General features: G+C 41.4%; 1 protein-coding gene across 3 annotated transcripts in view; it reads right to left on the reverse strand.

Annotated features, from left to right (window-relative positions):
* Nucleotides 1-12400, reverse strand: part of tns3 (tensin 3) — a 41704-nt gene extending 29304 nt beyond the window's left edge. The window contains exons 1-13 of one of the 3 annotated variants that reach the window (XM_026197121.1): nucleotides 12158-12398; nucleotides 8417-8507; nucleotides 5873-6022; nucleotides 5730-5780; nucleotides 5508-5630; nucleotides 5357-5421; nucleotides 3586-3669; nucleotides 2720-2832; nucleotides 2429-2489; nucleotides 2252-2327; nucleotides 1715-1841; nucleotides 1512-1577; nucleotides 1321-1422 (exon numbers count right to left, since the gene is read on the reverse strand). In XM_026197121.1, coding sequence (XP_026052906.1) covers nucleotides 1321-1422; nucleotides 1512-1577; nucleotides 1715-1841; nucleotides 2252-2327; nucleotides 2429-2489; nucleotides 2720-2832; nucleotides 3586-3669; nucleotides 5357-5421; nucleotides 5508-5630; nucleotides 5730-5780; nucleotides 5873-6022 — 1018 coding nt within the window. In that variant the 5' untranslated portion in view covers nucleotides 8417-8507; nucleotides 12158-12398. Of the gene's footprint in view, nucleotides 1-1320; nucleotides 1423-1511; nucleotides 1578-1714; nucleotides 1842-2251; nucleotides 2328-2428; nucleotides 2490-2719; nucleotides 2833-3585; nucleotides 3670-5356; nucleotides 5422-5507; nucleotides 5631-5729; nucleotides 5781-5872; nucleotides 6023-8416; nucleotides 8508-12157 lie in introns of all 3 variants that reach the window. The other 2 variants (XR_003274941.1, XM_026197120.1) reach the window with 2 other exon arrangements.
* Nucleotides 12401-12666: the final 266 nt, after the last annotated feature.

Here is a 12666-nt window from a genome sequence, read left to right on the forward strand (position 1 = left end):
ACTGCTTTGACATGACTACTGAAACTAAGGTCTGTCTCCAGAATCACACCAAGATTCTTGATTTTTAGTTGTTTGACCCCTAGAGTCAAGGTATGCATTCACCTTGAGAACTTACTCTTTGTTTCCAAATGCAATGACTTTAGTTTTTTCCTTGTTTAACTGAAGAAAGTTCTGGCACATCCAACTATTAATTTCATCAATGCATTGGCAGAGGGGGGGTCAATGGGGCTGTAGTCATTTGGAGATAAGGCTAGGTAAATCTGGGTATCATCAGCATAGCTGTGATAGGCAATTTGGTTCTTTCTCATTATTTGACTTAGTGGGAGCATATACAGGCTAAACAAGAGCGGTGCAAGAATTGACCCTTGTGGGACTCCCCATGTCATGGACGTCCACTTAGACTTATGCTCTCCTAGACTCACATAATAGCCTCTCCCTTCTAAGTATGACCTGAACCATTAGAGTACCATCCCAGAAAGCCCGACCCAGTTTTCCAGTCTCTCTAGTAGTATGTTATGATCGACAGTGTCAAACGCAGCACTGAAAGCTAGTTACACCAGCACCTGGTATTTTGCCAGAATAAGAATTTAAGCAAATATAATTTAATATCTTAATGAACGCTGTCTTTGTGCTGTGATGCAGTCAGAAACCAAATTTAATTTTTTTTATCCACGTATCCACTTGAGTTTAAGTATTTTATTTGTTGGGTTTCAACGCCAAAATGTTCAACCCTAACAACCAAATGTTTAAGTTTCTTCTCAACAGGTAAGCTAAACTCAAGTTACTATAATGCACTATTGCTCATATGATATTGCTTTTATATTAGAGATCAAAGGACAAGTATGTTTGATATATATTTAAACAACCCTACTTTTGAATGAATCAGTTGAGTAAATTATTCAGTGACTCACTCACAGTCATTTGTCACCACATACTGGTGTAATACTGTAACCTGCAGAGAAATCACTGTAAACTCCTGTCAGATGGTTATATCAGCCGTCTTAGATACTGAGCCAGAACTTACAGTTGTGTGTATACAAAATAGGATACATACAATACAATAACCCAAGTACAACTCTGGTGTACACACTACACCATAAAACAATTAATATATATTTTTTCTTTTGTTTGTCTTTAGTATTTTGATAACAGTGCAATATACAATACAACATCAGAATATGTAACTGATAAACAAACATCAAACTTTAGCGTATCTTTGAGGTGATTTGAGCGTGTCTGTGTAACAGAGCTGCTTCAGCATCATATAATCTCTAGCACATGTCCTTCCTTTCATTAATAAGCATTCATATATCTTCCTACCTTCTGCGCTGCAGATGTTCTGGTAGGAGTTCCATTTCGAGAGTGAATCTGTGCTCATGTAATCGACTGTTACATCTGGACCGTTCTGCCAGCGCTCTGAACCTGAGTGAACAACAGAAGGATGGATAACAGCTAAGGACTTGACGTGGAGAAACTTCAGCATGACCTGACAACAGTTCAGAAACACCCACCTGAAATTCTTTCTGGACCATCAGAGAACACTAGCTCCACTTTCCCATAATCTGGAAATCTGGCATCTGAAATAGAAACATCAGCATATCAACACATCAGATGCTGTTTGGAGGAAATGTACAAAGAAAATTCATTCACTTTCTACATTTTAATTCCAAGTAAACTCGTCGTGTCTGTAGTGGTCAGATGACCCTTGGCTGACCTTTGTTAGCGTGCTCCATGTCGTCTTTCTGAAACACGAGGCTGTAGGCCTGAACAGCACCCGTGTGAAACTGAACTCTGAATATATCGTCTCGCTCAGATAGGCTGCTTTTATGGAAGCATTTCACCTGCAGACAGAAGACAAAATACTGATACGCAATGGTGATAAAAGCAGAGTTTTCTTCACTGAGATAAAAGCATGTATGAACGGGATGCAGATGTGCTGCTCTGATCACCAAATCAATAGAAATCCAGCTAATGTCTTTCATTTTTCATTAAATATTTGTACTTGTTTATAAAATAACGAGCCTCCTGTTTTATCAAGCATCTATAAACACAAAGCACTCATATCTGTTTGATCCATCTGTCTGTTTGTTCATACTCTGGATTTATAATCTATATTCTAATGGGTTATTGTTCAGTATGCTAGCATGTTGAAAAAGTGCATTCATTTTTTCTGTAGATGCAGTTGCTCATGTGTTACTGACAAACACTATTCTAAATGTTGGTTTGGAGTTCATTGACAGTTTGTTGGTACCATAATATCTCCCTTCAGTAGCTGTGCTGGTTCGAGAGCGATACAGATCCTGTCTCTGTGAGCAGCTCCGACGTGACTGCAAAACATTCATTTGTATTTAAGCACTAAAATAACTAAAACTAATAAAAAGGTATATATAGGCATAAATGAAAAACGAACTAAATAAAGTGAACTCACTAGACTCCTGAGACGTAGACCACCTGCATGCCCTGATACACCTTCACATACGGCTGACACACTGCAAACAAGAGCGGGTTAGTTTTAAAACAGCTCCAGTCCAGGCTGTTGAAGCACTGGATTTCAAGTGTTGAGCTGATTTAAGGGTTTTAATGAAGAAAGATCTAGCAGCAGTCACATTAGATTAATTCTCAGGTTCAATTGGTCTTTCCAGCACTTCCTTCTGTTGTGAATGATCTGTAACTCAACACATGATGCACATGTTTCAACATAGAGTCCAGAATCACTGACCTCCTGCAGGGTCAAAGTGAGGGATGCCATGAATGATGATGAAGTGGAGGAAGAGAGGAGATGTGTTCATCTTGATGGAGCCGCTCAGGAGACTGTTGAGGATCCACACGTACCTGAACAAACAGCAGAGCTTCATCTGACATGGAATAATCATGTGTGCTTTTTTATGAAGTACTTTGTCCTGAAACTGTCCTACTGCATGTCTTTTGTCTCTGATTGATAGTTTAGAGTGTTTTATGCAGTCAAAGCTCTTTTAGTGTAATTGCTTCAGCTGGAGCTTCTGGATTCTGGAGCTGCAATGTTAAAGGTCAGAATAAGGTCAGTAATATCTCCAGATGAACTCTTCCTGGACTGAAGCAGCTCAGCTTTACTTGATTCTCCATCAATCATGTTTTAGAGTCTCACATCTGATCCTCAGGATCTTTTGAGGAGCTTTACTTTTAATGTTCCTCAGCGGAGGAATGATCTTCACAAGCCTCCAGAACATCTCACATCTTCTGAGGAGCCTTGATTTCTCCAGCTCTCCATCACTGTGTTATATGTGCGGATCATTCACTTCTCATCTCACTGACACACATTACTGGAGATTACTGGAGCCACGACTGATATTTATATAACTTTATGTCAGTATCTACTGCACTGTTATAAAGATCTCATTTATTTACATTACAAGAATTTAATCATATAAATATCAGGATCTGCAGCAAATTAGGTATATTTACTCAGTTTAAGCCAGTATAAGTGTAAACACACAGATATAGTGATAATGTAAGAAGACCCAGTGAAGACAGACTGTGGTCAGATCATCATCTGAAGAGTGTGTAGAGCTGCAGGATGTGTGTGAGATGTGGTTTGAAGTGATTCACCTTTTCTGAGACGGCGTCATCAACGCAGAAACCTTGTCATCATAAAACTTCCTCATGGCGAAGCGATCTAAAGCCTGATCCGCACTGTCAGGAAGATACGAACACATCGCTCACATCAGCAGATCACGAAATATCACACAAACTTGAACACACTTCTGCTGGGGTTGAAATACTAAAACACTCTCAAAACAATTATATGCAGCTGAACACAGACACAAGTTACCTTCATTACCTTCTATAAAAAAGGAGAAATTAACGAATAATATTGTGCTGTCGTGAGTGTGAAACATTTACTGCTGTGATTCCTGTGAATCTGAAGACTACTGAGTGTCATTCTAGTGATGTAAAGATATTTACAGAGAAAACTGTCCAATGCTGCCAAAGTTAAAGTTAAAGGGGGGGTGAAATGCTATTTCATGCATACTGAGTTTTTTACACTGTTAAAGAGTTGGATTCCCATGCTAAACATGGACAAAGTTTCAAAAATTAAGTTGTACGTTTGAAGGAGTATTTCTGTTCCAAAAATACTCCTTCCGGTTTGTCACAAGTTTCGGAAAGTTTTTTTCGAGTATGGCTCTGTGTGACGTTAGATGGAGCTGAATTTCCTTATATGAGTCCTGTGGCACTTCTGCCGGAAGAGCGCGCTCCCGTATAGCAGAGCACTGAGAGCACAACAGACTTCACTGATCAGAGCCAGAGCGTCGCCAAATGTCACAAAAGGAGTGTGTTTTTGGTTGCCAGGGCAAGACAACCCTGCACAGATTACCAAAAGAGAAACAGCATTAAGGGACCAGTGGATGGAGTTTATTTTTACAGAGCATCAACGGAGTTGTGCAAGTGTTTGTGTTTGTTCCCTGCATTTCGAAGATGCTTGTTTTACAAACAAGGTCCAGTTTGACGCCGGGTTTGCACATCGTTTATTTCTTAAGGATAATGTAGTCCCAACGAAAAAGGGTCACGATCGTGTGTTGGAACCGCAGGCGGTGACTAAAACTGCTCGGAGCGAGTCGTTGCTGATGCTGCTCTCGTTCAGTTTCAGCCTCTGGATCTGATTCTGGATCATAAATATATGCTGAATCTGACTGTTTTTCCTCACGGTAATGTCACTGCTTCCAAACGCTCTCAACGCAAAAGCCTACTCGTGCTCGTGATTCTTTAGCTCCGCCCACACGTCACGCCTCCAGCCTGTTGTGTTTTTCCTGAAAAATCGGTACAGACTATCTTTCTCTTATGAATATAATAAAACTAAAGACTTTTTGGAGTTATGAAGGATGCAGTACTACTCTATAGGTACTCAAGATTAACAGGAGATTGAGTGAAAACGAGCATTCCCCCCCCCCCCTCTTTAAGAAGGGTTTATTTGAAGTGTTTTGGTAGTTTAAGCACATTTTGAATGTGAACTGAACTGCTGTGTCAAACTGAGAGATGCTAAGGAGAAATGTGTGAAGACTTTAGAAAAATTCACCAAAGTATAGAGAAATGGGCCCTAGTACTAAAAAAGCATAATTTAAGTCATAAATATCATTAAATATTACAGAATCAAACTAAATATATTATTTTACACCAGATAACAATGATAAGTAAAAAGAGCTCTTTAAGGTGTGATTCTCTACACCTGAGGATCCTCTGACAGGAGAACTGAAAATCAGCATGATGTTAGAGAAGAGAGAAGATCCCACAGATACAGATGAATCACACATCTCTAAACGATCGAATCCTCTGGGGACGGAGTGTGGACGGCTGGTAATGACTGATCTGAGCATGTAGATACCTGGCAGAGACGTCTGTGAAATGAACAAAGGAGGAGATGACCACTCCGATCCTGCCCTTCCCGCCCTGGTGAATCAGAGAGAGATCATGCATTACTGACACACACACACACACACACACACACACACACACATGCTCAGGTCACGTCTCACCCTGCAGTGAATGACCACCACGTGCAGCGGGTCAGCGTTCAGCCAGTTCTCTATGGCCTTACAGATGGTGCAGATCTTATCCAGAGGAGGAGCGTGGAAGTCCGGCCATCCCGAGTCCAGAGTCTGAGGACACCAACACATCAACACAGTTCAAACAAACACCGACAGCATATTCCAGACTTGTTCTGTAGCTGCACTGATAAAGCAGATCCTCCACAACACCTTAGGGTTCGTCTTTGTGAGCTCCTGCTTTCTCTCTGATAGGTTGATCACCTGGAAATCAAATGATGATGAGTGTAAAAGCATCAGCTTTTTAAACCCATGATGTGTAACATCCGAGAGCGTGTCTCCTGTGTGATCCTCACCAGATAGTTGTCTGTGTGTTTGGACTTGAGCATGCGTGTGACGTCTCTCAGGTTGCGCAGGTACGTCTCCTCGAAGCAGTCTTGAGGGAAGGACACGGCGATGATGCGCTCCGTCACATAGGTGAGGTCCAGTTCATATCCCTCCTCCATCTGCACACAGCAGATTCACTCTCTAATCACCCCTGAACTTCAGAAGAGCAGCACACCAAAGCTCAAGAGAACAAGTATCTGACAGAAGACAGATTAGACCAAAGAAAGGTCATATATTTCTGTCCTCACTTCTGAAATGATGGCTACGCTCCTGTGTCCCACTTCAGTCACACACAGGAGCAGAGCTCTTTTGTTTCTAACAGAGATCTCTGCTCCTCTTTTGAGCCTAATATTAATACCATAATCATCCATACTCTGTGAAGTCAAGTAGCAGAAGTTAAGGCACAGTGTGCAAATATTTCTGGAATATTTCTTTTCAGAACTAAACATGCAGGACTAGTTTTAAAGTGTCACTGTTTATAAAACTGTTCATCCTTAGCTGGGGGGCTTAAAACCCGTGGCATGAGTGAAGAGTATAGGCTCTTCTCCAGACTACAGCTCTGCTTCTGATAAAGATTCAGATGCAAAAGAAGCCGACCGTTTCTGTCAGTGGTGAGATTGAATTGATAATGTTTGTGATAATGTAATAAATGGAGACTAGGCCATGTTTAAATGTTTTGCCACTTGCTATATTTAGCTACATAAGTCTACAAACCCGATTCCAGAAAAATTAGGACACTAACTTTCAAATTTCAATATTTTATTCAGAATACACCATAGATGACATATCAAATGTTTAAACTGAGAAAATGTATCATTTTAAGGAACAAATCATTGATTTTAAATTTCATGGCATCAACACATCTCAAGAAAGTTGGGACAAGGCCATGTTTACCACTGTGTGTCATCCCCTCTTCTTTTTATAACAGTCTGCAACCGTCTGGGGACTGAGGAGACAAGTGTCTCAAGTTTAGGAATAGGAATGTTGTCCCATTCTTGTCTAAGACAGGCTTCTAGTTGCTCAACTGTCTTAGGTCTTCTCTGTCACATCTTCCTCTTTATGATGCACCAGATGTTTTCTATGGGTGAAAGATCTGGACTGCAGGCTGGTCATTTCAGTACCCGGATCCTTCTTCTACACAGCCATGATGTTGTAATTGATGCAGTATGTGGTCTGGCACTGTCATGTTGGAAAATGCAAGGTCTTCCCTGAAAGAGACGACGTCTGGATGGGATCATATGTTGTTCTAGAACTTGGATATATCTTTCAGCATTGATGGTGCATTTCCAGATGTGTAAGCTACCCATGCCACACACACCCATGCAACCCCACACCATCAGAGATGCAGCTTCTGAACTGAGCGATGATAACAACTTGGGTTGTCCTTGTCCTCTTTAGTCCAGATGACATGGCATCACAGTTTTACAAAAAGAACTTCAAATGTTGATTCGTCTGACCACAGAACAGTTTTCCACTTTGCTACAGTCCATTTTAAATGAGTCTTGTCCCAGAGAAAACACCTGCGCTCCTGGATCATGTTTAGATATGGCTTCTTTCTTGACCTATAGAGTTTTAGCTGGTAACAGTGAATGGCACGGTGAATTGTGTTCACCGACAGTGTTTTTTTTGAGCCCATGTTGTGATCTCCATTACAGTATCATTCCTGTATATGATGCAGTCCAGATTCTCTGAATCTTTGGATGATATTATGCACTGGAGATGATGATAACTTCAAACTCTTAGTTTTTCTCTAAGGAACTCCTTTCTGATATTGCTCCACTATTGTTTGCCGCAGCATTGGGGGAATTGGTGATCCTCTGCCCATCTTGACTTCTGATAGACACTATCACTCTCTTTTTATTCCCAATCATGTTCCCAATTGACCTAATACGTTTCAAATTGGTCCTCCGGCTGTTCCTTATATGTTCATTTAACTTTCCCGGCCTCTTATTGTTACCTGTCCCAACTTTGTTGGAATGTGTAGCTCTCATGAAATCCAAAATGAGCCAATATATGGCAAGATATTTCAAAATGTCTCACTTTCAACATTTATATGTTGATATTCTATTGTGAATAAAATATAAGTTTATGAGATTTGTAAATTATTCCATTCCTTTTTTACTCACAATTTTTACAGTGTCCCAACTTTTTTGGAATCGGGTTTGTAGAAGTGTATGCATTAAATAATACGTTGCTTATATTTATTGCGTTTAGATTGAATATATTGTGTTACTGTACTGTGTAAAAAAGGAAATCACGAAGCTGAAGAAGCATTTTCAGTAACGTTTGGATTTGAAATGAAAATAACAGATAAATTCTAAATAACATCTGAAAGACATCTTCTAAACATCTGATGGGAAACGTCTTATAGACGTCTTGTGGAGGTAAAGGCAGACGTCTAACAGTCATCTCTGTGATGTACGTGTGCTGTCAGGGTATTCTTCTAAAGTCTATTATTTCCGTAATAAGCAGGCTACTCTTTTTAAAATGTACTTTAAGTTTATAATAATCACCTGAAAAGTAGCCTTCTGTGGTTGTATCACACTGCAGTATGGTACTGTAACATATTCACAATTATTCCTGTGTTCATGCAGCACAATGGATCTACAAGAGCAAAAACAGCATTCAGCTGCAGGACAGAGTCATTCACAAGCTGTGCTCCATCACTGACAGAAGTTAGGAGACGTATCATTGTGTTTTCTATAAGGACTGTTGGGTAAAAAACATATTGTTTATAAAGTTTCTCATTTGTTCACTGTAAGGAAACCACAGTGAACCGTCTGAATGAATCAGAACGAACAACTTCACACCTTTAGATAGAAACGCACCGATTCAAAAGAACTGATTCATTTGGTGAATCTTTAAACCCTTTATAATGATATCATTCAGATCAGCTGCTATTAACAAATAAAACCCTTTATAAACTGTCCTTCTCTCAAACATGTGTGAGTTATAGTCTTGTTCTGTCCATCTGTTCTCTCTGTTATTATTATTATCAGCGAACTCTCTGGACTTCCTGTGGATCTGGAGCGCTTCATCCGCTGAGCTTTATCTGTTGACCATCTCAGATTCTTCTGCTTAACACAACACTGACCACACGGCCATCAGGACGGCTCTGTGAAAGGATATGTGAGTATAATACATGCCTCCAATCACTTTCACAATCACTGCGGAGCATCTAGACACTGGTGTGAGAGGAGAAAACATGGAAATGCTGAATAACTTCACAGTTCATCTGAAGAGAGAGGGGATACAAACCTTTCACAGTAAGTGCACTACACAGACATCTGAGGTGTCTGTCTAGATTTACCCCAAAACCTTGTGTGTGTGTGTGTGTGTGTGTGTGTGGCTGATGTTGGGGTCAAAAGGTCATCAAAATGTAACAACACCAGACTATCAGCTAAAACAAAAGGAGCACTTTGCTTTTGCAACATATTATTAAATGAGAACTAAGACTGACAATGATTTATATTAATTTACATTAGATAATTTAAGGAATAGCAATGACTCATCAATGTACTGTATGACAGAACATTTAAAACATCAGCGGGCCACTGGCAGCATGTGTTTGTGCGCTCCACACACACTTTATCTGGTGTTTTTCTGTGGAAACAGAACGTCCAGATTCAGAGTATCTCTCACATCACAAACTATAACAATCTGTCATACGATCACTAGACGTCACACTAAACAAAACCTCCCGATGAGACAGACAGAAGTCTTCAGCGCTGATCTGGAGCTCAAGGGTCTGTGAGAAAGAGCCGGAGTTACTGAAGCACACCTGAAAACCTGATCTGATCTGATCTGAAAGCCCAAGATCATGCGTCTGTCTGACAGCTTCATGGAACACACTACACACGAGCCACTGAGGAGGACCTGATTGAGACATCAGCAGCTGAATGTGCTCATGGAGGCCATGACTGCTGCTGAAGGACAATCTTCTTCCTACGAGCTGCATTCATTCTTCTTCACTGAATGTGTTGTGTCAGGTCAACAGGAGTGGTTTCTCCAGACGTGTCTCTGCAGGCCCGCTGTGGGCCACACATGCCTGGGATCAAGGTGTGTCGTCCTCAGGAAGAGACTGAGCTCCCGCAGGCATCAGAAGTGTGCTGAGGTCCGGGCCTGTAAAGACAAGCTCCACCAGCAGCTGGATCAGGTTTCTGTAGCCTTCAGCTACACCAAACACACACGAGCAGGAACAAACACACACAACATGTTCAGAGCAAGCCCCTGGACTCCAGCGAGCACGTGTCCGAACACCCCACAAACCCTCTCATACGGACCAGTGAGATGACTATTAGCTTAAAGGAGGAAGAAAAGAGGACAGTGTGAAGCGTATGAGACGAGATGTACATTCATGAGAAACACAACACTCACTGTCACACGAGAGAAGAGAAGCAGATGGCCAGATCTCCAGAGACCCACCTGAACACACACCTGAACACACCTGAACACACACACGACAGCGAAACACTGCCACACACACACTTTCAGTCACAACCGCTTCACAGTCGGGGCTTGGGCTGTGTTTTCAATGTTTCTGAAAGAGTCTCTTCTGCCTGATCAAAATACAGTAACAGCAGTGAAATATTATTAGAGTTTAAAACATCTGTTTTCTGTGTGAATCTGTGTTAAAGTGTATAATTCCTCCAGTCTTCAGAGTCACATGATCTTCAGAAATCAGAATAATATGATGATTTACTGCTCAAGAAACATCTCTGATTATTATCAATGTTGAACACAGTCCGATATTTTTGTGGAAACATTTTATTTTTTTAGGATTCAGAACAGAACAGAAAGTTCAAAAGAACAGCATTTATTTGAAAAATAAATCTTTTTTGACATTATAAACGCCTTTACTGTCAATACAAATCAATTTAATGCATCCTTGATGAATGAAGTATTAATTTTGATTTAGTTTTTATCTCACTGACCACAAATCTTTCAGCAGTAGTGTAGTACTGTTTCCACACTAAACATGTCCAGCTCATCTCTCAGTGTTTGTGAGATACTTCTCACAGTAATGACTCAAGACATCAGGCTCTGTCTGGACAACTCGAGATGTTCTCCTAACTCTAAGTCTCTTCTCCTAACCGTTCAGTCTAACACTCTGCTGAGAGCTGACATGCAGTTGCTAAGCTATTTGTGGTCAGTAGAATGTCTAAAGTGGACTGTGGAAACGATCTGGCGTTCGTGTTGTATATCCAGCATCAGGATCCGGTCAGGAATAGCAGCGCTGAGGTCCAGACCACGAGCGGAAACCATCCACAGGTTCCTGTTGGTTTCTGGAGCTGTTTTTAATGACTGCTTCTGATTCACGTGGTCAAGAGCTCTTTAACCCCTCGAACTCACTCACACATCCGCTACACTTCATCTGTCTGTCTTTTGTGTGAAGCCCTCCCTCTCTTTCTTTCTCTTTCCCGCTGTAATGGATTACATATGTTCCTCGTTAAAGCGGTGGGTGACTGTGATTTATTAGTGTGACACAAAGACTCGATCAAATGAGAAAGAGCCGTCTGATAGCAGAGATAATCAATAGATCGTCAATGAAAGTGTCTCTGATGATAGTGAAGATGAAAGAGGTGTGTGTGTGTGTGTGTGTGTGATGGGTGGAGACACACCAAACATTCCTGGAGTAAATCTCCACGCAGCACTTGTCATTAAATGCCCAACCCTGAGGACAGCAGACGACTCTCTCTTCAGCCACACATCAGCAAGGGCTCGATTATTCCCTGGGATTCAGCGAGAGACGCTTGCTGATGTGTCAGATGTTCCTCAGAGGAAGAACCTGGCCCCCAACAGCGTTTCCAAAGATCTCAAACCTGCAACCACAAGTCACTGCAATCTTTCTCTAACTCTCAACTCTTTCTGGATGACACTACAAACACTGTGTCTTGGGATTTTTAGGGGAAAACCCTTTGATACTCAAAGAGATGTAACTGAGAAGCTCATCAAGCTTTAAAAAAAGAGAAAGCTATGAGCCGCCCGCGGCAGAAAAGTGAAAACTGCTTCTACAGAATGGAAAGCAACACGCAGCTCTTTCACACACAGTGCTGTCTGATTCAATCAGTGCAAACACACACACACACACACACACACACACACACACACACACACACACACACACACACACACACACACACACACACACACACATCACATCACAGCCACTAAATACAGCTGTCATCAAATCAATAAAAGCCCTGACTGCAGTGAGACTGATTCATGGAGAACAGAGAGAGAGCGGAGCTTACCTTGTCTGGTGAAGAGTTAGCAGACGAGAGGGAAACTCACTTCAGCTCGTCATAGTTTATCTGTAAATCTGCTGCAGACTCCAGGAAAGAAGCCGTCTGTGTCGAGGATTCAGACTTTAGTCCAGAATCACTGCTGCTCACAGCTCATTGCTTTCTCATTACTCATTTCAGACTCTTCTAAACCCAACTTCTGAGTTAGTGAAAAGAAGGACAACGCTGGATCCTCCCCCTGCTCTGCTCTCCCCCTCCTCCTCCATTCTCTGGCTGTTCCCACACACACACACACACACACACACACACACACACACAGGGGATGGGGGAAGGGACAGCAACAATAGCAGCACATGCCTTCACACACACACACACACACACACCCCGACGGAGCTGATGAACTGAATGGGATGTTCAAGACAAACACACACGCACTAAACCATCATTACGCTGAGATCAGAACACATTCAGTTAGGAACATTGTCATAAACACTGTCATCACTTCAGAAACACATTAA

The sequence above is a fragment of the Carassius auratus genome, chromosome 2 (genome assembly GCF_003368295.1).
Source record: "Carassius auratus strain Wakin chromosome 2, ASM336829v1, whole genome shotgun sequence".
NCBI classification, from domain to species: Eukaryota; Metazoa; Chordata; class Actinopteri; order Cypriniformes; family Cyprinidae; genus Carassius; species Carassius auratus.